Source organism: Triturus cristatus, chromosome 10 (genome assembly GCF_964204655.1).
Source record: "Triturus cristatus chromosome 10, aTriCri1.1, whole genome shotgun sequence".
In the NCBI taxonomy this organism is placed as follows: domain Eukaryota; kingdom Metazoa; phylum Chordata; class Amphibia; order Caudata; family Salamandridae; genus Triturus; species Triturus cristatus.
The window spans coordinates 1,197,043,377-1,197,069,928 of record NC_140593.1 but is presented as its reverse complement, the minus strand read 5'-3'; the positions used below and the strand labels follow the sequence as shown (position 1 = coordinate 1,197,069,928).

General features: G+C 47.2%; 1 protein-coding gene across 2 annotated transcripts in view; it reads right to left on the bottom strand.

The window, feature by feature from the left end:
- LOC146797033 (myosin-4-like) overlaps positions 1 to 26,048 on the bottom strand; it is a 79,196-nt gene extending 53,148 nt beyond the window's left edge. For both annotated transcript variants that reach the window (XR_014969673.1, XM_085629638.1), the window contains exons 1-11: positions 26,006 to 26,048; positions 14,312 to 14,527; positions 4,086 to 4,229; positions 2,663 to 2,819; positions 2,535 to 2,562; positions 2,308 to 2,425; positions 2,124 to 2,216; positions 1,947 to 2,010; positions 1,757 to 1,855; positions 1,470 to 1,573; positions 1,233 to 1,371 (exon numbers count right to left, since the gene is read on the bottom strand). Coding sequence is in view for 1 of the 2 variants with exons in the window: in XM_085629638.1 (XP_085485764.1) it covers positions 1,233 to 1,371; positions 1,470 to 1,573; positions 1,757 to 1,855; positions 1,947 to 2,010; positions 2,124 to 2,216; positions 2,308 to 2,425; positions 2,535 to 2,562; positions 2,663 to 2,819; positions 4,086 to 4,229; positions 14,312 to 14,515 (1,150 nt within the window). In the remaining variant the exon portion in view is untranslated. The remainder of the gene's footprint in view (positions 1 to 1,232; positions 1,372 to 1,469; positions 1,574 to 1,756; positions 1,856 to 1,946; positions 2,011 to 2,123; positions 2,217 to 2,307; positions 2,426 to 2,534; positions 2,563 to 2,662; positions 2,820 to 4,085; positions 4,230 to 14,311; positions 14,528 to 26,005) is intronic.
- Between the last annotated feature and the right edge of the window lie 504 nt (positions 26,049 to 26,552).

Sequence of the window (26,552 nt, the reverse complement as noted above, 5' to 3'; positions counted from 1 at the left end):
GTCCTTGGGGCATGCACCATGCACAGGAGCTACAGTTCCTTGGAGCATGTGCCATGCACAGGAGCTACAGTTCCTTGGGGCACATACAGGAGCTACAGTTCCTTGGGACATGCATCATGCACAGGAGCTACAGTTCCTTGGGACATGCACCATGCACAGGTGCTACACTTCCTTAGGGCATGCACCATGCACAGGAGTTACATGTCCTTGGGGCATGCACCATGCACAGGAGCCACACTTCTTTAGGGCATGCACAGGAGCTACAGTTCCTCTGAGCATGTGTCATGCACAGGTGCTACACTTCCTTAGGGCATGCACCATGCACAGGAGATGCATGTCCTTGGGGCATGCACCATGCACAGGAGCTACACTTTCTTAGGGCATGCACCAGGCACAGGAGCTACACTTCCTTAGGGCATGCAGGGGAGCTACAGCTCCTCGGAGCATGTGCCATGCACATGAGCTACACGTCCTTGGGGCATGCACAGGAGCTACAGTTCCTCGAGGCATGTGCCATGCACAGGAGCTATAGTTCCTTGGGGCATGCACCATGCGCAGGAGCCACAGTGCCTTGAGCTATGCATCATGCACACGCAGCAATAAACACCAGTTAGCACTTTGTAGCCAGCAGTACAAGGGCTTTCACTGCTCAGAATAAGACTAGTATTTATCTAGTTAATTCTGTAAGGTTTAGAAGGAGACCCCAGTATACACCTTCCCCCATGACCCAGCAGTGTGGGACTGTTCTAAGGGGTCCTAGATCTTGATGCACATTCTGGTGAGAGGAAGAGACTCTCCACCAGACCAAGAAATTCAGCACCACCTCACAAACCCACTGTATCAGCCCACCATGGACTGCTCCTCACAGTAGAGTTCAGGAGACATCAAGCAACAGGTTGTCAGGGTTAATCCTCCAAACACATCCAAATGAAGAGTTTTAAAGAAACCTATAGTAAAAGAATCTACAAAATGCCTGCAGCATTGACTGCTTGAGTAATATACTGTAACTTAAATACAGGAGCTATTATTCTTGGAGGTAAGTGGCCTACATCATTGTGCAGTTAATAATTAATTTGATTATTTAAATAGTACTATTTAAGACATCTAAAGGCACTACACCCAATCTTTAAGATGATACAGTGCTCTGCACTTCAGTCCATGTCTTGTGCATCTAGTGGTCTATTGCTACCTGTCGCAATAAGGGCTGTTTTTTTCATATCTTCCTTCAATACCTTCTGTGCCATCGGGCTCGGCCTGCTCCTCCCGCTGCTTCTGCTTAAATTTCATGTTTCCGTGGTGCATGACCGCTCCCGTCATCTTGTAGATGCCAATCTTCTCATCTTGGTTGAACCCAAGGATATCGATGGCACCCTGCAGGTGTGACGAGCAAGACACATTTGTTGAAGGGATATTAGAGACATTATGGAATTGTCTTTGAAATATTTGCAAGTTTGTCTTCCACCACTCACATCGGTGGCCATCAGCTCCTCTGAATCATCAATGCTCTTCACCACAATCTCTCCCTGGCTGATGGATGGGAAGTCGTAGGGGTTGGTGGTAATGAGGAGCATTTCTGAGTTGGAGGAAAAAAATCTGTTTGGTGAAGTTGAAAAGGGGTAAAATTTTCCATGCTAAATATAGCTTAGATGTAGAGGCATGCAAACAAGGGTCCTCTTCCATGGAAAGATGAAGTTAGACTTATTTATGCTCTCTATGCACAAAATGTTGGTATTATTAAAACAAAAGTCTGTATTACCAATGAGCTCTGGCTTCTTGTTGGTCATGATCTGGTAGAAGATGTGGTAGCTCCTCTCAGCTGAGAGCTGGAATGTGACTCTGGACTTTTCCAGCAGGTCTGCAAAAAGAGGACTTTGGTTATAATGTGTAAATAACAAATGTTTTCAATCGTCGCTAATATCTTTGACTATTTATTCTGCAAGTCTTACATGTTTCAATATCCGCAGAAGCCAGTTTTCCTGTGGTTCCAAAGTGGATTCGGATAAATTTACCCTAGAAAGGAAATAAAGGCTTTGATGAAACCCGACAGTTATTGAGACAGAGAGAGTACATTTATCTTCAAAAATGAGAAATGTTAAAGAAATACATGAAGTTAGAAGTCTTACAAAACGAGATGAGTTGTCGTTCCTCACGGTCTTGGCATTACCAAAGGCTTCCAGCAGCGGGTTAGCCTGGATGATTTGATCTTCCAGAGTTCCCTGTTAGGAGCAAGGTCTCAATGTGAAGACACTCCTCTGACAGATGTCATATTATGCACAGCCCAAGAGAAGATACATTGAGTTTACAAACCTGCATCTTGTTGGCCATGGCGGGGGCGTCCTTCTTCTTCTCTCCAGACACTGCAATTGTTGCAAAGTACTGGATGACGCGCTTGGTGTTCACAGTCTTTCCTGCACCGGATTCTCCGCTAGAGGGAAGGAGGACAGAGGATTGAGTAGGATCGGGAACATCAGTTGTTACATCACTCACACTGACATACGTGGAGCCGGTTCAAGATGTGATTTGATTGTACTCACGTGATCAGGACAGACTGGTTTTCACGATCTACCATAAAAGAAGTGACATTTAGTAAGGGTTTCAAAAGAAGGTTGCATGTTATGAGAGCTACAAAATAGAAGAAGCAGAGACAATAGGACGACCTTACCTGTCAACATGAACTGATAGGCGTTATCAGAGATGGAGAAGATGTGGGGTGGGGCTTCCTGGCGCTTCTTGCCTCTGTAGCCAACAACCACTTCTGGGTTGTATACCGGCAACCACTTGTAGGGGTTCACAGTGGCACAGAAGAGTCCGGAGTAGGTCTGGAGTAAAAGCAGCCAATTAAGAAAAAATCAGTGCCATCAGTGCTAAATTATGAGAAATTAGTCCCGCAGGTGGCCCAAAGAGTAGTTCTCCTTAGCGGGGTCTTCATAGTTTGCAAAATTCATCCGTGTGCACCTAACAAGCTCTGTAAATTATGATTGTAGCATAAACCAAATGATTCAGTTGCCAAAGACTCCTGAAATATACTAACCCACCTGTATTGTACCAGAAATGGCTGGGGTCACTTGATTTACACCTTGAAGGCTACTGAAAGCGTGTTTACAAGTTTCTGTTGCAATTTTAACAACAAGGAAAATGGGGGCCTTGTAGAGTAGTTCTCCAGAGAGTAAAGAAAGTGTGTGTGTGTGTCTGTGTGTTCGTGTGTGTGTATGTGTTTCTTTCTTTCATGGTAGACCCAATCTCGTTGAATTCCTTCTAGTTTAAGGTACCTCTGGGCTCCTTTACTGGATGGGGGGTGGGGGTGAGTTCTCTCCTGTGGGATTCTTACTCCTTTCTAAAGCAGTTCATAGTTTTCTGAGGACTTTGTGGTTCACTGTTGACTTTCCATCCTAAGCTATTTTCTGTTGGTGTCTCTTTTCCTAGAGCATGCCCATACCTACTACCAGGCCTCTGCAGATCACACATACAATCAGAACTTCTTGTCAAAGACGCTGCTGTCCTATAGGTTGTAGATGCAGAGTGTGTGTGCGTATTATGCTCTGTTTCTTCAAGCGACAGGCTTAAATGCAGCTATTTAAGATCTCACAACATGCCATCACCTGTGCATTGTCCGAGGGGCCTCACCTGGTCATGCTGGCTAGTTTAAATTGCTTTTACAGCTTTTTGGGGAAGGTTTTGGCTGTGAGGTTTAGGCCGCAGTTAATGGAAAATATCCTTTACACCGCAGTCAATACTGAGATGTGACTTTACACCGCAGTCAGTACCCCGACATCAACATTACCCTGCATTCCTTTACTGCGCAAGTCATTATAATGACTTGCTTTACAGAACACGTTGTTGGACTGGTGTTGGATTTTAAGTCGAACACCTTCTCACCTGCTACACCGACTGGAGTTGAAACGGTAAATTGTACTATTCCAAAGTCCAGCGACCCCCTATGGCAAGTCGCTGTAATGACTTGTGTCGTAAGGGAACGTGTTGTAACGTCGCAGTCGGGGTACTGGCTGCGGCATGAAGACATGTGTGGGAAATGCATGCAGGGTTCCATCATACAACCCAGTTATTGAATCTAATGGAACACTTACGTAGATCATCCAGGCTGCGTATCGCTCGGCGAGGTTATACAGCACGGAGGCTTCATTCAGGTGGGTCATCATGGCCATGTCTTCAATCTTGTCGAACTTGGGAGGATTCTGTGGGAAGACTTGATCTTCCTTCACAGTTACAGTCTGTAAAATGAGGAGAAGAGATAACGATGACATAAGTGCTGGCTAAGGGGACTGTACTTTGAGGCACTGTGCAGCAGGACTTACAATAATCAGTAGTATCAGGCCCAGAGCATCTCCATTTCTTACCTGTCAGGGGATGCTATCAGTGCACCCCAACAGAATTCCTTTAGCTTTAATGGAATAGCTCAGGCAGTTGTCAGCAAGGCTGCTTTACTTTTGATTGTACAGTACAGACATGTCTCATCTGTGCTGCTTTTTAATGGGTTACCACAGGCATGACTCAGCAGGGCTGCTTTAACCTGGAATAGGTTAGCACTGACATGATTCAGCAGACCTGCTTCAACCTGGAATAGGTTAGCACTGACATGACTAAGCAGACCTGCTTTAACCTGGAATAGGTTATTACTGACATGACTCAGCAGACCTGCTTTAATCTGGAATAGGTTTGCACTGACATGACTCAGCAGGCCTACCTTACCCTAGAATGGGCTAGCACTGACATGAGTCAGCAGGGCTGCTTTCCCCTGGAATGGGTTAGCACTGACATGAGTCAGCAGAACTGCTTTCCTCTGGAATGGACTAGTACTGACATGACTCAGCAGGGCTGTTTTCCCCTGCCCTGCAATGGACTAGCACTGACATGACTCAGCAGGGCTGCTTTACCCTGGAATGGGTTAGCACTGACATGACTCAACAGGGCTGCTTTACCCTTGAACGGGTTAACACTAACAGGGCTAGCACTGACATGACTCAGTAGGGCTGATTTACCCTGGAATGTGTTAGCACTGACATGACTCGGGAGGGCTGTTTTAGCCTGGAATGGGCTAGCACTTACATGACTTAGCAGGGCTGATTTACCCTGCAAAGGGCTAGCACTGACATGTCTCAGCAGGGCTGCTTTATCCTGGAATGGGCTAGCACTTACATGACTTAGCAGGGCTGCTTTACCCTGGAAAGGGCTAGTACTGACATGACTCAGCAGTGCTGCTTTACCCTGGAATGGATTAGCACTGGCATGACTCAGGTGGTCAGCTTTACTTTTAATGTAAGGGAACTATCACCTGCCCACAGAGCTGCTTAACTTTCACTGAGATGGTAACAGCACATCTGAGCAGGACCACATTATGTTTTTTGGAGCAGTAATCACGCATCTCTGTGTTACTGTTTTTTAGGAAAGTACTAATACGTCTCTGTATGGCTGCCTTACATTTATTAGGATAGGATTGACACATCTCTATAGGACTGCTTAAAAAGTATTAGGATAGTACTAACACATCTCTGTATGGCTTCCCTTACATTTATTAGGATAGTACTAACACACCTCTGTATGGCTTTCCTTACATTTATTAGGATAGTACTGCCACGTCCGTTTATGGCTTTCCTTACATTTATTAGGATAGTACTGCCACATCAGTTTATGGCTTTCCTTACATTAATTAGGATAGTACTGAAACGTCTCTTTATGGCTTTCCTTACATTTATTAGGATAGTACTGCCATGTCTGTTTGTGGCTTTCCTTACATTTATTAGGATAGTACTGACACGTCTCTTTATCGCTGCCTTACAGTTATTAGGATAGGACTGACATATCTCTTTATGGCTTTCCTTACATTTATTAGGATAGTACTGACACGTCTCTTTATGGCTTTCCTTACATTTATTAGGATAGTACTGACATGTCTCTTTATCGCTGCCTTACATTTATTAGGATAGTAATGACGCATCTCTTTATGGCTTTCCTTACATTTATTAGGATAATACTGACATGTCTCTTTATGGCTTTCCTTACATTTATTAGGATAGGACTGACACGTCTCTTTGTGGCTCCCTTACATTAATTAGGATAGTACTGAAACGTCTCTTTATGGCTTTCCTTACATTTATTAGGATAGTACTGCCATGTCTGTTTGTGGCTTTCCTTACATTTATTAGCATAGTACTGACACGTCTCTTTATCGCTGCCTTACATTTATTAGGATAGTAATGACGCATCTCTTTATGGCTTTCCTTACATTTATTAGGATAGTACTGACACGTCTCTTTATCGCTGCCTTACATTTATTAGGATAGTACTGACACGTCTCTTTATCGCTGCCTTACATTTATTAGGATAGTACTGACACATCTCTTTATCGCTGCCTTACATGTATTAGGACAAAAATCACGCTTCTCTATATTTCTGTTTACCTATTATTAAGAGAGTACTGACACGTCTGTGTGTGGCTGCCTTACATTTATTAGGATAGGGATGACACATTGCTACAGGACTACCTAAAATGTATTAGGATAGTGCTAACACATCTTTGTATGGCTGCCCTACATTTATTAAGACAGTACTGACAAGTCTTTTTCTGGCTGCCTTACATTTCGTAGGACAGTAATAACCATTCTCTATAATTCTGTGTACCTATTACTAAGAAAGTACTGACACGACTCTGTTTGGCTGCCTTACATTTATTAGGATAGGGCGGACACATCTCTATAGGACTACTTAACATTTATTAGGATAGTACTGGCGCGTGTTTATAGAGCTGCTTAGCTTTTATTATCATAGTACTGGCATGTCTCTGTATGGCTACTTAACTTTTATTGGAATAGTGCTACCACCTCTCAGCAGGGATGTCTAATTATAGTGGGATACTACTCACAACTTAACAGGGCTACTCAACTTTTCTTGGGCTACTAACACCTTGTAGCTGGGCAGCTTAACAGATTTACAGGGACGGTATTTACATATCTCTGCAGATCTGTTTTACATTTTACATTTAATAGAATGCTACTGACACCTCTCAGTAGGGCTGGTGTACTTGTGTTGGAACAGTACTGACATCTCAACCAGACTGCTTAAGTTTCATTGTGTTACTACTGACACCTCTCAGAAGGCCTGCTTACTTTTAACATAATAGACTAGTAGGGACCTGTCTCAGAAGGGCTGCTTTGCTTTTAACATAATGGACTAGTAGGGACCTGTCTCAGAAGGGCTGCTTTTCTATTGAAAGGAGAGTACTGACATGTCCTTAAACACAAACAAGAGAGTGAGAGAGGCAATAAGGCTTTCACCTACCCTCCCATGAACTACAACTAATCACACCAAAAAAAACTGCAAAAGCCCGAGGATTTGTTCCTGACTAGGTTTAGTGCCACATCCGACAGGAATATTAAAAATATTAAGAAAAAACGTCTCACCCACCAAATGGTGGCATGCTTCATCATTGGCATTTTTTTTCACCGTGGTAGAACAGCACCAATAGGGCAGGCTCATCCCCTTTTGGAAGTTCTTAGATGTTAATTTTTTCTGGGCACTTCCGGAGTTCCAGTCAAGATAAAAATGATCACAGATTTACCCAAATAACTTTATTCAGTGGGAACCAATACCATGATCAAAAGTCAAGATATTGATGCCTATCAGGAATCCAATGGTTCTGGCATCCTTACTATGCCAACATGTTTCGGCCGATTTAAACATGCCTAGAAGGTTATTCGGCCTTCTTCAGGGCCCGTAGACCTCCCTACCCACCCTTATCTAATTCTAATGGAGTAGTGAATGTGAGGAGACATAAGGCTCTCCTACCTGTATATATTCATGAGCCTAAGTAAGGTTCTTAAGCAAGCCCCATTGGCTCAGACGGGGTACCCACTTCCCTACAGTCAAACTTACTCCAAGGGTATACCCTCAGTATCTTAGTTTTTAGTCATGGCACGGGTTCACACTGCCTAAAGTTATTTGGGTAAATTCATACCCATTTTTATTGTGACTGGACCTCCGGAAATGTCCAGAAAAAATGAATATCTATGAGTTTCCAAAAGCGGTTGAGCCCACTCTAGTGTTACTGTCCTACCAGGGTGAGAAAAAAACACCAATGATGAGTGCTGACATGTCTCTGCAGGCCTGCTTCAATTTATTTTGAAAAGATAGTACTGACGAGTCTCTGTAGGGCTGCTTCACTTGTCAAAGGATAGTACTGACATGCCTCAGAAGAGATGCTTCACTATTCAAAGGATAGTAATGGCATGTCTCAGAAGAGATGCTTCACTTGTCAAAGGATATCCTGGCATGTCTCAGAAGAGATGCTTTACTTTTAAAAGGATAGTAATGGCATGTCGCTGCAGGGCTCCTTCACTTTTCAAAGGATATACTGGCATGTCTCAGGAGAGATGCTTCACTTTTCAAAGGATAGTACTGGCATGTCTCAGAAGAGATGCTTTACTTTTCAAAGGATATACTGGCATGTCTCGGAATAGATGCTTCACTTTTCAAAGGATATACTGGCATGTCTCAGAAGAGATGCTTCACTTGTCAAAGGATATACTGGCATGTCTCAGAAGAGATGCTTTTCTTTTAAAAGGATAGTAATGGCATGTCGCTGCAGGGCTCCTTCACTTTTCAAAGGATATACTGGCATGTCTCAAAAGATATGCTTCACTTTTCAAAGGATAGTAATGGCATGTCTCAGAAGAGATGCTTTACTTGTCAAAGGATATACTGGCATGTCTCAGAAGAGATGCTTCACTTTTCAAAGAATAGTACTGGCATGTCTCGGAAGAGATGCTTCACTTTTCAAAGGATAGTAATGGCATGTCTCAGAAGAGATGCTTTACTTGTCAAAGGATATACTGGCATGTCTCAGAAGAGATGCTTTTCTTTTAAAAGGATAGTAATGGCATGTCGCTGCAGGGCTCCTTCACTTTTCAAAGGATATACTGGCATGTCTCAAAAGAGATGCTTCACTTTTCAAAGGATAGTACTGGCATGTCTCAGAAGAGATGCTTTACTTTTCAAAGAATAGTACTGGCATGTCTCAGAAGAGATGCTTCACTTTTCAAAGGATAGTAATGGCATGTCTCAGAAGAGATGCTTCACTTGTCAAAGGATATACTGGCATGTCTCAGAAGACATGCTTTACTTTTAAAAGGATAGTAATGGCATGTCTCAGAAGAGATGCTTTACTTTTCAAAGGATATACTGGCATGTCTCAGAAGAGATGCTTCACTTTTCAAAGGATAGTACTGGCATGTCTCAGAAGAGATGCTTCACTTTTCAAAGGATATACTGGCATGTCTCGGAATAGATGCTTCACTTTTCAAAGGATATACTGGCATGTCTCAGAAGAGATGCTTTACTTTTCAAAGGATATACTGGCATGTCTCAGAAGAGATGCTTCACTTTTCAAGGGATATACTGGCATGTCTCAGAAGAGATGCTTTACTTTTCAAGGGATATACTGGCATGTCTCAGAAGAGATGCTTTACTTTTCAAAGGATAGCACTGACATGTCTCAGAAGAGATGCTTTACCTTTCAACGGATATACTGGCATGTCTCAGAAGAGATGCTTCACTTTTCAAAGGATATACTGGCATGTCTCGGAAGAGATGCTTCACTTTTCAAGGGATATACTGGCATGTCTCGGAAGAGATGCTTTACTTTTCAAAGGATAGTAATGGCATGTCTCAGAAGAGATGCTTCACTTTTCAAGGGATATACTGGCATGTCTCGGAATAGATGCTTCACTTTTCAAAGGATATACTGGCATGTCTCGGAAGAGATGCTTCACTTTTAAAAGGATAGTAATGGCATGTCGCTGCAGGGCTCCTTCACTTTTCAAAGGATATACTGGCATGTCTCAGGAGAGATGCTTCACTTTTCAAAGGATAGCACTGACATGTCTCAGAAGAGATGCTTCACTTTTCAAAGGATATACTGGCATGTCTCAGAAGAGATGCTTCACTTTTCAAAGGATAGTACTGGCATGTCTCAGAAGAGATGCTTCACTTTTCAAAGGATATACTGGCATGTCTCGGAATAGATGCTTCACTTTTCAAAGGATATACTGGCATGTCTCAGAAGAGATGCTTTACTTTTAAAAGGATAGTAATGGCATGTCGCTGCAGGGCTCCTTCACTTTTCAAAGGATATACTGGCATGTCTCAAAAGAGATGCTTCACTTTTCAAAGGATACTACTGGCATGTCTCAGAAGAGATGCTTTACTTTTCAAAGGATAGTACTGGCATGTCTCAGAAGAGATGCTTTACTTTTCAAAGGATATACTGGCATGTCTCAGAAGAGATGCTTCACTTTTCAAGGGATATACTGGCATGTCTCGGAAGAGATGCTTCACTTTTCAAAGGATAGTAATGGCATGTCTCAGAAGAGATGCTTACCTTTTCAAAGGATAGTACTGGCATGTCTCAGAAGAGATGCTTTACTTTTCAAAGGATATACTGGCATGTCTCAGAAGAGATGCTTCACTTTTCAAGGGATATACTGGCATGTCTCGGAAGAGATGCTTCACTTTTCAAAGGATAGTAATGGCATGTCGCTGCAGGGCTCCTTCACTTTTCAAAGGATATACTGGCATGTCTCAGGAGAGATGCTTCACTTTTCAAAGGATAGCACTGACATGTCTCAGAAGAGATGCTTCACTTTTCAAAGGATATACTGGCATGTCTCAGAAGAGATGCTTCACTTTTCAAAGGATATACTGGCATGTCTCAGAAGAGATGCTTCACTTTTCAAAGGATAGTACTGGCATGTCTCAGAAGAGATGCTTCACTTTTCAAAGGATATACTGGCATGTCTCGGAATAGATGCTTCACTTTTCAAAGGATATACTGGCATGTCTCAGAAGAGATGCTTTACTTTTAAAAGGATAGTACTGGCATGTCTCAGAAGAGATGCTTCACTTTTCAAAGGATATACTGGCATGTCTCGGAATAGATGCTTCACTTTTCAAAGGATATACGGGCATGTCTCAGAAGAGATGCTTCACTTTTCAAAGGATAGTAATGGCATGTCGCTGCAGGGCTCCTTCACTTTTCAAAGGATATACTGGCATGTCTCAGAAGAGATGCTTACCTTTTCAAAGGATAGTACTGGCATGTCTCAGAAGAGATGCTTTACTTTTCAAAGGATATACTGACATGTCTCAGAAGAGATGCTTCACTTTTCAAAGGATAGTAATGGCATGTCGCTGCAGGGCTCCTTCACTTTTCAAAGGATATACTGGCACGTCTCAGAAGAGATGCTTACCTTTTCAAAGGATAGTAATGGCATGTCTCAGAAGAGATGCTTCACTTTTCAAAGGATAGTACTGGCATGTCTCGGAAGAGATGCTTCACTTTTCAAAGGATATACTGACATGTCTCGGAAGAGATGCTTCACTTTTCAAAGTATATACTGACATGTCTCAGAAGAGATGCTTCACTTTTCAAAGGATATACTGACATGTCTCAGAAGAGATGCTTTACTTTTCAAAGGATAGTAATGGCATGTCTCAGAAGAGATGCTTCACTTTTCAAAGGATATACTGACATGTCTCAGAAGAGATGCTTCACTTTTCAAAGGATATACTGACATGTCTCAGAGGAGATGCTTTTCTTTTCAAAGGATAGTACTGGCATGTCTCAGAAGAGATGCTTTACTTTTCAAAGGATAGCACTGACATGTCTCAGAGGAGATGCTTCACTTTTCAAAGGATAGCACTGACATGTCTCAGAAGAGATGCTTCACTTTTCAAAGGATATACTGGCATGTCTCAGAAGAGATGCTTCACTTTTCAAAGGATAGTACTGGCATGTCTCAGAAGAGATGCTTTACTTTTCAAAGGATATACTGGCATGTCTCAGAAGAGATGCTTTTCTTTTCAAAGGATAGTACTGGCATGTCTCAGAAGAGATGCTTTTCTTTTCAAAGGATAGTACTGGCATGTCTCAGAAGAGATGCTTTTCTTTTCAAAGGATAGGACTGGCATGTCTCAGAAGAGATGCTTTTCTTTTCAAAGGATAGTAATGGCATGTCTCAGAAGAGATGCTTTACTTTTCAAAGGATAGTACTGATGAGTCTCCATAAGGCTGCTTTACTTTTAATAAGATAGTACTGAGATGGCTCCGCGGGCTGCTTATTTAATGGGATGGTATGTCTGACAGGGTTGTTCATACCGCACTGGCATGTGTCCGAAGGGCAGCTTTACTTTTTTTTAAAGATAGTACTGACACCTATCAGCAGGGCTGATTTAGTCACAAAAATACAGCACTGGTCTATCTCACAGGGCTGCTCCACTGTTAAAAATGTAATTTAGACATGTTTCAGCAAGACATCTTAACTTGTACCAAGGTAGTGGCCATACATCTCAGCAGGGGACTTTACTTTTTAATAAGATGGTACCAGCAAACCTCAGCAGCTCCGCTGTTCTTTCTTTAATTGAATATTTGCACTCCTCAGCCTGTTTTGACCCATTACTAATGGGGCAGTATCTGCACTTCTGAACATGTTAGTGCTGGCAGTTCTATCTTATAATGGCACAGTGCTAGCACTTCCGATCATGTTAGTGCTGTCCCTTCTATCTTATAATGGCACAGTGCTAGCACTTCCGATCATGTTAGTGCTGGCACCTCTATCTTATAATGGAACAGTACTGGCACTTCCGATCATGTTAGTGCTGACACTTCTATCTTATAATGGCACAGTACTAGCACTTCTGATCATGTTAGTGCTGGCACTTCTATCTTATAATGGCACAGTACTAGCACTTCTGATCTGATCATGTTAGTGCTGGCACTTCTATCTTATAATTGCACAGTACTAGCACTTCTGATCATATTAGTGCTGGCACTTCTATCTTATAATGGCACAGTACTAGCACTTCTGATCATGTTAGTGCTGGCACTTCTATCTTATAATGGCACAGTACTAGCACTTCTGATCATGTTAGTGCTGGCATTTCTATCTTATAATGGCACAGTACTAGCACTTCTGATCATGTTAGTGCTGGCACTTCTAGCTTATAATGGCACAGTACTAGCACTTCTGATCATGTTAGTGCTGGCACTTCTATCTTATAATGGCACAGTGCTAGCACTTCCGATCATGTTAGTGCTGGCACCTCTATCTTATAATGGCACAGTACTAGCACTTCTGATCTGATCATGTTAGTGCTGGCACTTCTATCTTATATTGGCACAGTACTAGCACTTCTGATCATGTTAGTGCTGGCACTTCTATCTTATAATGGCACAGTACTAGTACTTCTGATCATGTTAGTGCTGGCACTTCTATCTTATAATGGCACAGGACTAGCACTTCTGATCATGTTAGTACTAGCACTTCTGATCATGTTAGTGCTGGCACTTCTATCTTATAATGGCACAGTACTAGCACTTCTGATCATGTTAGTGCTGGCACTTCTATATTATAATGGCACAGTATTAGCACTTCTGATCATGTTAGTGCTTTCACTTCTATCTCATAACGGCACAGTACTAGCACTTCTGATCATGTTAGTCCTGGCACTTCTGTCTTACAATGGCACAGTACTGGCACTTCTGTCTTACAATGGCAGAGTACTGGAACTTCTGTCTTACTTTTAGTGGCACAGTACTGGAACTTTTGAGCAGGCTAGTACTGGCACTTCTGTCTTAGCCAGCGCCTGGATACCCTCACGGGAGATAAGTAGCGCTTTACAAATCTGCTGATTGATTGATTGATTGAGTCCAAGCAGGCCAGCGGTGGCATTTCTGTCCTACTTTCAGTGGCACAGTACTGGCATTCCAGTGCAGGTCGGTTATCTGCAAGGTGGCACTGGACACTGACACTGACTTTTAAGTAGGAATGTACAGTGTGAGTCGCCCAGTACCTGCACTAGTCCAAAGGATGCTCTACCTGCACTTCAAGACTGGCTGGTCCTATAGGCGACAGCCTGGCTGAGAGGGCCATTGTGGGCCGGGGATGGCTGGGTTGTGCCAATGTGAGCTGTTCCTACACCAAGGCTGGCAGGTTTCTTAATAGTTACAATTTTCCTTAGAATTACGCAGAACACAATCTAGACAACTCTGGTAAAGATACTTTAAAATGCCATCTTGTTTTCTAGAATGTTACTGGCTCAGCGGGCTTTATGCCACTAACCACAAATTTTCTATGAAAAATGACCCAACTGGGCATTACCAGAATCGAGCATTAAGGAAAGTTTGGAATCACAATATGTGAATGTCAGGCTTGTTTCTTTCGATGTCCGGCCTGTGTCCGCACCACCGGCTGCCCTGCGTGGTGCCTGTTTACAGGTGTGTGTGGGCAGTGGTGCTACTTACCCGTCCATCGTCCGTCTTCACGGTGACTTTGCCTGTCTCTCTGGCTGTGATCAGTCCTTTCACATACAGCTCCTTGGGTTCTGTCACAAAGCACGAGTTCTTGGCGTCGAATGGTCTGTTCTGAGCTTCCAGGCGCTCCTTTTCAGACTTGCGCAAGTATTGCGCGGCCTCCCCAAACACGGCCATTTCTGCGTCCGATGACATCTTTGCCGGTTACTGGAAAAGAAGGCAGACTGGTCAGTCAGTCCCTCAAGTACTGACAACTGTGGCAGTGCTTCATTTGAGCCGGTGGTTTCCGGGGCTCAGTACAGGCACTTAATTTTCAACACCGGTGCTTGTGACAGTCTGCCACATGGTGGCGCTGTATGGCTAATTTAGAGATGACCACAACAACAGTTAATTATTAAATTAATATACATTAAAAAGGAGTATTACCTGCAAAACAAGCCAATGTTATAGCTTTAGGGGATGGAATAGTCTGAATTGTCAAAGTAGTTGGGTTGTTACTATCATTGGCAGCATAGCGGAGCAATGTGTGGTGCGAGCTGCAGTGGCCTCCTCATGAGAGCCCCGGCACTTATCTTTTTACAAACTAAGCACTGGCCCTGTGGTCATAATGTGGCATTCTGGGATTTGGGAGTTTATTTCAGAAAAACAAAAATGGTCCTCTTCTGGGGGAGTGGAGGAGGGCTGGAGGTGAGAGTGTTGTCTGACTGAGGGACATAGGAATGACCCCCCACAATCCTAGGGTTCTCGCCAGCAGGATGAGGAGTCCTCTGCCTGCAGAGCCCTGTGCTGATCTGCTCAGGCCCCAGCCAGCAGGCAGAGGGCTTCTATGCAATAACACCTTCATAGAAACAGTCTTATATCAGCAGTATTTTAATTTATTGGCACTAAAAGCAGCCATTGAGATTACAATGTGTGTGATGCTGGCTTACATATTGCATCACATCGTCTGTTTTCATTGCTGCCAGTGGTATTTCAGTAGTTAGCATCTCGCACAACACATGCCAATGCCAATGAGCTGGCAGGACTGGCAAATTAAAACACTGCTGACAGAACTCTGGTCATGTGATACAGACAATATCTCCAAAAATTCAACTGCTGCTAGAAATCTGTCTATAGAGTCAACCAATCCAAACATCGCTTGTCAAATCTGTTGACATCATAGAGTTGACGCCATCCACAAACTGAAATTCCATTGACACAAAGTGACGCGATAGTCACTAGGCAGACACATCCAAATACAACAGACATAAATCTAGGGCAGTAGCAGCTGGTCGGTTGCCAGGGGGTGTGGGGGTGTCAGGGTGCACAAAATACAAACAAAACAAAAAAACACTTACCTCCTCGCCGTGTCTCTCCAGCCGGAACCAGGAAGCACACAGGCACCCCCCTCTAAGCCAATCACAACGCTTCAATGCAGCACTGTGATTGGTCTGAGCACCGTAGCTCAGCGCTCAGACGGGGAATGGGAGGCTGGACCTGTTCCCCGCCAGGCTGCATAACGCATCCTGGTGGGGAACATGCAAAGTGCGCAGGACTGTTTATAGAGGGCCACCCAAGCAGTCATGCGCACTTTGCAGTGCAGCAACCACTCCTCCTCCAGGACATCACGGGAGCCCCGCCTCGCCACGCCCAACCTTGCCGACACTAGAAATAAAATGAAAATAACAGAAACAACTTCTGTTATTATCATATTCTTTTTTCTTACACACTGCTCCAAGAGCAGTGGGGCAACACTCCTCCGCCTTAGCAGAGGAGCCGCCACTGAACTAGGGGCATATTTATGACTTTGTCAAGAAGGGCAGCACAGCAAGTCACCTTGCTGTGCTGCGCTGCATGACAAGGAAATAGCAGGAATGTGCCATATTTAAAAGAATATGGCGCATTCCTGTCTTTTCCCCTGCGAAGGCGCTGTTTGTGCAGCCTAGCACCAACGGAGGCACTGTTGCACCTTAGTGCAAGGGTGCCTGTGGTGCCTGCAGGATTTTTTTATGCAGTAAGGGGCACCTTCCTGCACAAAAACAAACCTGAAAGGCATATTCATCTATCTATGTGTGCTGCAGAATGTGGAACACAATGCAAAGAGGAAGTAACGAGGAGAAATAAACATATTTCTCCTTGCTACACCTCTCCTGTAAAGGCGTTTCTTTTCAGCAAATTCCTAGGTTGACCAGTTCTGGTAAATCTGGGAATGTGTCAAAAACCATGGAAGTTGCAAACGCCCAAGAAACGCCTCCCTAGCGCAGAGTATGGCAATAAAGTGATCTGCCCTGCATTGCTTTACTAAAGATATATGAAGCCTTTCAGGGCCATGCAAAGCGGCCTTGCGTGGCTTCAGAAATCAAAGTATTCAGTTGTGTCATGCATGTCAACGTTGCATGGTGGAAGCGGGACACAACTGGGGTGACACATATGGCCCCTAGTTGTTTTCTTTATCAGTTTCATTATGTTTATCCAGTAAATCGAGCCTAGAGTGATTTGAAGACCCAGTCAGAACTGGGGGATTTAACCCTTCATATGTTTCTTAGTTCATCTGCAATCTGCTCTTAATACAAACATTGTTGTTGAAACCAACACCAAACATAGGGGGACATTTACAAGGAGTTAACGCCACCAGAACATCATTTGTTTGACGTTCTGGCGGCATTAACTCCTTCGCCTTATTTACAAGGCAGCGTTAAGCCCCTTAACGTGGCTTAAGGCCCCCTTGTAAATAATGCCCCAAATTCACACAGCACTGAGTGTGAAAGGGGCGTGCAATGGGTGTTGCAGTGGGAGTTCCGCCGCAATACACATTGCTTTTTGACGCTACCCCATATTTCCAAAGTATGGGGCAGCGCCAAAAATAATTGCACGGAATACCTGGTCTTAAGCAGGTCATACGAGGAGATTCGTTTTATTTCTCCTTGTATTTTGCGCTTTCAATGTTTACTACATTCTGCAGCACACATAAATTGAGCAAATTGCCTTTCAGGATTGTTTATGTGCAGGAAGGTGTCTCTTCCTGCACATAAACAATCGCCCCTGCAGTGCAGGCACCCTAGCAAAATGGTGCTAGGGTGCCTGCGCTGGTGCTAGGCAGCTTTTTTAGTGCCAGCACTAGGGGTAACGCAGGGAGGCGCCCCATTCTTGTGAACACAGTGCATCCCTGCATTTTGAAACTGGCAGACTGTGGCGTTACCAATTGTGGTGTAACTCCTCACTCCACCAGTTTCTTGTAAATATGCCCCGTAAGGTTACACTCAAGACCTTACAGAGAAAACATTTAGTGCCACATGTAGGAACAAAATGAAACGATACCGCGTTGAGATTTATACCTCCACCTCGGTGTACCTTTTCGATTACTTCCTATTCACAAACATTTCCTTACATACGTTAGGGAACATGCACTATGCGCAGGTTTCCAGGCGTACTTCTGAGAATCTTATGTGACTTTTTAAAAAGTTTCCTATTCCACAGGTGTACAGTACTTCCTTGCTTAGAAGGCCCGACAGGGAGAATGGGGATCTCTGTGCAAACGCTGCTTTTTCTTCTCCTCTGGGAAAACAGTTTTCTCTCTGGAGAAAGCCCTTCCCCTGTGCTTCATTTCAGCCGGTGGTTGCCGGTGGTTTCTGGTGCTTGACACCGGCACTCATTTGTCATCACCACACTTATGGCACTCTGCCACATGGTGGCACTGCTCATCTAATTTAGAGACGAGCAGAACAACGGTTGTTTATTGATACAATATACATTAAAAATTCTAGTACCTGCCTCCCCAGCCAGTCCTTTAGCTTTGGAGACCTGGAATAATCTGAACTGTTGCACTTGCAGGCGAGAGAAATGGCTAGAAGTTGTTTTGTTACCGTCATTGTCAGCGATTAGGGGGCAATGGGTGATGCAAGCTGCAGCGGCCCCCTTGGTTATTATTTTACATATTAAGCACTGTCCTTCCCCTCCACCCCCTTTCAATGTGGGGGTGATCCACACCACTGCCCCCTCTGGAAGGAGAGTTACTTCAGCTCTGTGTTGGTGTAAAACTCTGACCATTTCCTGGTGGAAAGGGGTGGAAGAGGAGTCTGGGAATGAACACAAACCTACATGTTTGATAGCGTTCCCAAACTTCCAAGGCAAACCAATCCTAGGAAACCCTAATTCCCACCCCTGGAGCGGGATTTGAAAGTGCAGATTTCTCCACACACCTGGTGCAGAAATCTATGCTTGTGAAACCTTTGATGCCTGCCAGGCATCCCTCTGTGAATTCCTTGCTGGAGCTAAAAAGGTTAATTAGGTCATAAATGTATATTTACGACCATGTTTACCTTTATCAATCAGCCCCCATATTCTAGCTGCCTTGAATACATAAATACTGCATTTCAACCCTACTGGAGGAGTCTTGTCTGTGCATGGACGCTCAATGCATCTCCCTTCCCTTCAAACCTAGAATTATTTTTACCTCCCTCGTCATCTGAATTTGACAACGAACTCAGACTCTCACACTCCATTTCTCCGGGGCCCCTTCATCCCACTGCCACCCACTCTGTGTCTCAGAATCCACTCCACCTCATCTGCACTCATCCATGTCTCTCATCAGCACCTGAGCCATCCGCTGGAGGTGACCGGTGCAGCCTCCGCTTCTGGCTCCACATGTCCCACTCCCACCCACTCTGTGTCTCAGAATCCACTCCACCTCATCTGCACTCATCCATGGATCTCATCAGCACCAGAGCCATCCGCTGGAGGTGACCGGTGCAGCCACCACTTCTGGCTCCACATGTCCCACTGCCACCCACTCTGTGTCTCAGAATCCACTCCACCTCATCTGCACTCATCCATGTCTCTCATCAGCACCTGAGCCATCCGCTGGAGGTCATCGGTGCAGCCTCCGCTTCTGGCTCCACATGTCCCACTCCCACCCACTCTGTGTCTCAGAATCCACTCCACCTCATCTGCACTCATCCATGTCTCTCATCAGCACCTGAGCCATACGCTGGAGGTGACCAGTGCAGCCTCCGCTTCTGGCTCCACATGTCCCACTGCCACCCACTCTGTGTCTCAGAATCCACTCCACCTCATCTGCACTCATCCATGGATCTCATCAGCACCAGAGCCATCCGCTGGAGGTGACCAGTGCAGCCTCCACGTCTGGCTCCACATGTCCCACTGCCACCCACTCTGTGTCTCAGAATCCACTCCACCTCATCTGCACTCATCTATGGGTCTCACCAGCACCAGAGCCATCCGCTGGAGGTGACCAGTGCAGCCTCCACTTCTGGCTCCACATGTCCCACTGCCACCCACTCTGTGTCTCAGAATCCACTCCACCTCATCTGCACTCATCCATGGATCTCATCAGCACCAGAGCCATCCGCTGGAGGTGACCAGTGCAGCCTCCACTTCTGGCTCCACATGTCCCACTGCCACCCACTCTGTGTCTCAGAATCCACTCCACCTCATCTGCACTCATCCATGGATCTCACCAGCACCAGAGCCATCCGCTGGAGGTGACCGGTGCAGCCTCCACTTCTGGCTCCACATGTCCCACTGCCACCCACTCTGTGTCTCAGAATCCACTCCACCTCATCTGCACTCATCCATGGATCTCATCAGCACCAGAGCCATCCGTTGGAGGTGACCGGTGCAGCCACCACTTCTGGCTCCACATGTCCCACTGCCACCCACTCTGTGTCTCAGAATCCACTCCACCTCATCTGCACTCATCCATGGATCTCATCAGCACCAGAGCCATCCGCTGGAGGTGACCGGTGCAGCCACCACTTCTGGCTCCACATGTCCCACTGCCACCCACTCTGTGTCTCAGAATCCACTCCACCTCATCTGCACTCATCCATGGATCTCATCAGCACCAGAGCCATCCGCTGGAGGTGACCAGTGCAGCCTCCGCTTCTGGCTCCACATGTCCCACTGCCACCCACTCTGTGTCTTAGAATCCACTCCACCTCATCTGCACTCATCCATGGCTCTCATCAGCACCAGAGCCATCCGCTGGAGGTGACCAGTGCAGCCTCTGCTTCTGGCTCCACATGTCCCACTGCCACCCACTCTGTGTCTCAGAATCCACTCCACCTCATCTGCACTCATCCATGGATCTCATCAGCACCAGAGCCATCCGCTGGAGGTGACCGGTGCAGCCACCGCTTCTGGCTCCACATGTCCCACTGCCACCCACTCTGTGTGTCAGAATCCACTCCACCTCATCTGCACTCATCCATGGATCTCATCAGCACCAGAGCCATCCGCTGCAAGTGACCGGTGCAGCCACCGCTTCTGGCTCCACATGTCCCACTGCCACCCACTCTGTGTCTCAGAATCCACTCCACCTCATCTGCACTCATCCATGGGTCTCACCAGCACCAGAGCCATTCGCTGGAGGTGACCAATGCAGCCTCCGCTTCTGGCTCCACATGTCCCACTGCCACCCACTCTGTGTCTCAGAATCCACTCCACCTCATCTGCACTCATCCATGGATCTCATCAGCACCAGAGCCATCCGCTGGAGGTGACCAGTGCAGCCTCCACTTCTGGCTCCACATGTCCCACTGCCACCCACTCTGTGTCTCAGAATCCACTCCACCTCATCTGCACTCATCCATGGGTCTCACCAGCACCAGAGCCATCCGCTGGAAGTGACCAGTGCAGCCTCCGCTTCTGGCTCCACATGTCCCACTGCCACCCACTCTGTGTCTCAGAATCCACTCCACCTCATCTGCACTCATCCATGGATCTCACCAGCACCAGAGCCATCCGCTGGAGGTGACCAGTGCAGCCTCCGCTTCTGGCTCCACATGTCCCACTGCCAATCCCTGGCAGATGCTGATGAGCCCCCGCCTCCACGCATCGGGTAGGATGGCCCAGTGTGTTCCAGTGGTCCCTCCACTATGTCTTCACTCTTTGAGTCAAGTGCCAGCGTATCCTTGCCCACCCACCCACATCTCCCACTCATTGACTCCCCCACCTCATGCACTTATCTGTGGCCCCTTCAAGCCCCTCACCTCTTTCTTACTATCCATAACCCCCTGTGCCACCTCCAGATTTAGATTCTGTGGCCCCTTGGAAGTTCCACCTGCCTTGCTCGGCGACCACCAAGAGCTTTTTTAGGCAACCCGGTAACTGCACCTACTTCTGCTTGAAACAATCTGCGAACCCCACATTACTGCACCGCCAGTGGTACCGTTGACAACCCCGCGTTAATCGCCATCAATAGCACTCTGTGCACCCCTGCTGCTCATCCACCAGTGCATACTTGACCCCTACTAAAACCCACCAGTGGTGATCCTGGTGTACTACACCCCGCCCCTCGTTACTGCAACTGCACACCTTTCCAACCAACGGCACCTCTGGTGCACTGCACACCTCTGCAACCAATGGCACCTCTAGCGTACTGCACACCCCTGCAACCAATGGCAACTCTGGTGTACTGCAACCCCTGCAACCAATGGTATCTCGGACATACTGCACAACCCTGCAACCAATGGCAACTCTGGCATACTGCACAACCCTGCAGCCAACGGCACCTCTGGTGTTCTGCACAACCCTGCAACCAAAGGCACCTCTGGCATACTGCACAATCCTGCAACCAATGGCACCTCTGGCATACAGCACACCCCTGCAACCAACGGCACCTCTGGCATACTGCACAACCCTGCAACCAATGGCACCTCTGGTGTACTGCACACCCCTGCAACCAATGGCCTCTCCGGCATACTGCACAACCCTGCAACCAATGGCAACTCTGGCATACTGCACAAACCTGCAGCCAATGGCACCTCTGGTGTACTGCACAACCCTGCAAGCAATGGCACCTCTGGTGTACTGCACACCCCTGCAACCAATGGCATCTCCGGCATACTGCACAACCCTGCAACCAACGGCACCACTGGCATACTGCACACCCCTGCAGCAATGGCACCTCTGGTGTACTGCACAACCCTGCAACCAATGGCACCTCTGGCATACTGCACAACCCTGCGACCAATGGCACCTCTGGCATACTGCACAACCCTGCAACCAATGGCACCTCTGGCATACTGCACAACCCTGCAACCAATGGCACCTCTGGCATACTGCACAATCCTGCAACCAATGGCACCTCTGACATAATGCACAACCCTGCAACCAATGGCACCTCTGGCATACTGCACAACCCTGCAACCAATGGCACCTCTGGTGTACTGCACACCCCTGCAACCAATGGCATCTCCGGCATACTGCACAACCCTGCAACCAACGGCACCTCTGGCATACTGCATACCCCTCCAGCCAATGGCACCTCTGGTGTACTGCACACCCCTGCAACCAATGGCATCTCCGGCATACTGCACAACCCTGCAACCAACGGCACCTCTGGCATACTGCACACCCCTGCAGCCAATGGCACCTCTGGTGTACTGCACAACCCAGCAACCAATGGCACCTCTGGCATACTGCACAATCCTGCAACCAATGGCACCTCTGGTGTACTGCACACCCCTGCAACCAATGGCATCTCCGGCATACTGCACAACCCTGCAACCAATGGCACCTCTGGTGTACTGCACACCCCTGCAACCAATGGCATCTCCGGCATACTGCACAACCCTGCAACCACTGGCATCTCTTGTGTTCTGCACGTCCTCCTAATCAACAACCAATGGCACCTCTGGTGTACTGCACGCCCTCCTAATCAACAGCCAATGGTGCTTCTGGTGTGCTGCACGCGCTCCTATTCAACAGCCAATGATGCTTCTAGTGTGCTGCACACCCTTGCTGCTCAGTAACTAATAGCACCCCTGGCATACTGCATCTCCGCCTAATCAACGAGTAATGGTGACTAATGGTGCTTCTGGCGTGCTGCACCCCCTGCTACTCTACAACCAGAGGCACACTGGCATACTGCCCCCCGCTACTAACTCGCCAATACATCTGGCACATTGCAGCCCCTGCTGCCACTCACCAGTGATGTCTGTGGCACACTGCACACACCCACTGATCACCCACTAATGACACCTCTTCCACGGAGCACTGCACCCCACTGCTCACCCACTTATGACACATCTAGAACACCAGGCCCCCATGATTCGACTATCAGTGACATCTCTTCCATGGAGCACTGCGCCCCACTGCTCACCCAGTAATGACACATCTGGAACACCAGGCCCCCTGCTATTCGACTATCTGTGACATCTCTTCCACAGAGCACCGCGCCACACTGCTCACCCAGTAATGACACATCTGGAACACCAGGCCCCCTGCTATTCTGTGACATCTCTTGCACAGAGCACTGCACCCACTGCTCACCCACTAATGACACATCTAGAACACCAGGCCCCCACTATTCGACTATCAGTGACATCTCTTCCATGGAGCACTGCGCCCCACTGCTCACCCAGTAATGACACATCTGGAACACCAGGCCCCCTGCTATTCGACTATCTGTGACATCTCTTCCACAGAGCACCGCGCCACACTGCTCACCCAGTAATGACACATCTGGAACACCAGGCCCCCTGCTATTCTGTGACATATCTTGCACAGAGCACTGCACCCACTGCTCACCCACTAATGACACATCTAGAACACCAGGCCCCCACTATTCGACTATCAGTGACATCTCTTCCATGGAGCACTGCGCCCCACTGCTCACCCAGTAATGACACATCTGGAACACCAGGCCCCCTGCTATTCGACTATCTGTGACATCTCTTCCACAGAGCACCGCGCCACACTGCTCACCCAGTAATGACACATCTGGAACACCAGGCCCCCTGCTATTCTGTGACATATCTTGCACAGAGCACTGCACCCACTGCTCACCCACTAATGACACATCTAGAACACCAGGCCCCCACTATTCGACTATCAGTGACATCTCTTCCATGGAGCACTGCGCCCCACTGCTCACCCAGTAATGACACATCTGGAACACCAGGCCCCTTGCTATTCGACTATCTGTGACATCTCTTCCACAGAGCACCGCGCCACACTGCTCACCCAGTAATGACACATCTGGAACACCAGGCCCCCTGCTATTCTGTGACATCTCTTGCACAGAGCACTGCACCCACTGCTCACCCACTAATGACACATCTAGAACACCAGGCCCCCACTATTCGACTATCAGTGACATCTCTTCCATGGAGCACTGCGCCCCACTGCTCACCCAGTAATGACACATCTGGAACACCAGGCCCCCTGCTATTCGACTATCTGTGACATCTCTTCCACAGAGCACCGCGCCACACTGCTCACCCAGTAATGACACATCTGGAACACCAGGCCCCCTGCTATTCTGTGACATCTCTTGCACAGAGCACTGCACCCACAATTCACCCACTAATGACACATCTAGAACACCAGGCCCCCACTATTCGACTATCAGTGACATCTCTTCCATGGAGCACTGCGCCCCACTGCTCACCCAGTAATGACACATCTGGAACACCAGGCCCCCTGCTATTCGACTATCTGGGACATCTCTTCCACAGAGCACCGCGCCACACTGCTCACCCAGTAATGACACATCTGGAACACCAGGCCCCCTGCTATTCTGTGACATCTCTTGCACAGAGCACTGCACCCACTGCTCACCCACTAATGACCCATCTGGAACACCAGGCCCCCTGCTATTCGACTATCTGGGACATCTCTTCCACAGAGCACCGCGCCACACTGCTCACCTAGTAATGGCACATCTGGAACACCAGGCCCCCTTCTATTCTGTGACATCTCTTGCACAGAGCACTGCACCCACTGCTCACCCACTAATGACACATCTGGAACACCAGGCCCCCTGCTATTCGACTATCATTGACATCTATTGCACAGAGCACTGCGCCCACTGCTCACCCACTAATGACACATCTGAAACACCAGCCCCCTGCTACTTGACTATCAGTGACGTCTCTTGCATAGAGCACCTGCGCCCACTGCTCACCCACTGACACATCTGTAACACCAGGCCCCCTGCTACTCTGTGACATCTCTTGCACAGAGCACTGCACCCACTGCTCACCCACTAATGACACATCTGGAACACCAGGCCCCCAGCTACTTGACTATCAGTGCCATCTATTGCACAGAGCACTGCGCCCACTGCTCACCTACTAATGACACATCTGGAACACCAGGCCCCCTGCTACTCGACTATCAGTGACATCTCTTGCATAGAGCACTGCTCCCACTGCTCACCCACTAATGACACATCTGGAACACCAGTCCCCCTGCTACTCTGTGACATCTCTTGCACAGAGCCCTGCACCCACTGCTCACCACTGACACAGCTGGAACACCAGGCCCCCTGCTGCTCGACTATCAGCAGCATCACTTGCATAGGGCACCTGCACCACACTGCTCTCCCACCACCTGCACCTCGGGCACTGACGGACCCCCACAGCACATAGACCAATGGTGACTCTGGCACACACCCTTAGCCTGAATGGACCATGAACATCACACTTGCACTGTGGTCTGGAGATGGACGGCTAATGCACCGTGAAGGCCCAGCACACCAAACACCAAACCACTGGTGTCTTCCAGCTTGTGCCACAAGGTGCTCAAAGCAGTCACCAGGCAGATTCATGATTCATACGAGACCCCCTGGAGGGGAAAGCTCAGCATGCAGCGATGTTTTACAGTGAGCCAAAGAGTGGCTGATTCCTGTGATAGGGACCATGGTCAGTAATTACCAGAGTACGGATGAGTATTACTTACATCTGCAGCTACCCAGGAGGAAATGTCAAGATCTCCAATCCCTAAGAAGAGAGAGAAGAAAACAGGCTGTGAGCAGTGTCGTGGGACATGCGCTCCCATAAGTAGGACACATTTCTAATGTGTGAATGAATCAACCGGGGGAGACAAAGGAAAGGGATTCACTGATTGGTTCAGAGTACATCCTCCTAGAACGCCATTATCATCTGAAGTACCGGACCTATCAGGTAGGTAACGAGGACATCGAGTGTCCTTTTTAAAGGAGGATGAAAGCCCCCACTCATCATCAGGCCCATCCTTCACTGTGGTAGCATGAAAGTTACACACTGAGGGCTCTCCCTGGCGAGCTATAGGAAGGAGGCGGGGGGTTCAGAGGTGTGTGTCTATTTGTGTATATAATTAAGTGGCTTAACGCTGCCTTGTAAATAAGGCGAGGCCCCTATCGCCATCACAACGTCACTGGAAGTGACGTTGTGGTGGTGATAGGGGCTTGTAAATATGCCCCTCAGTGTCTTCTGAATCTGGAACCTCAGGTACTTTAGGGAGTAAC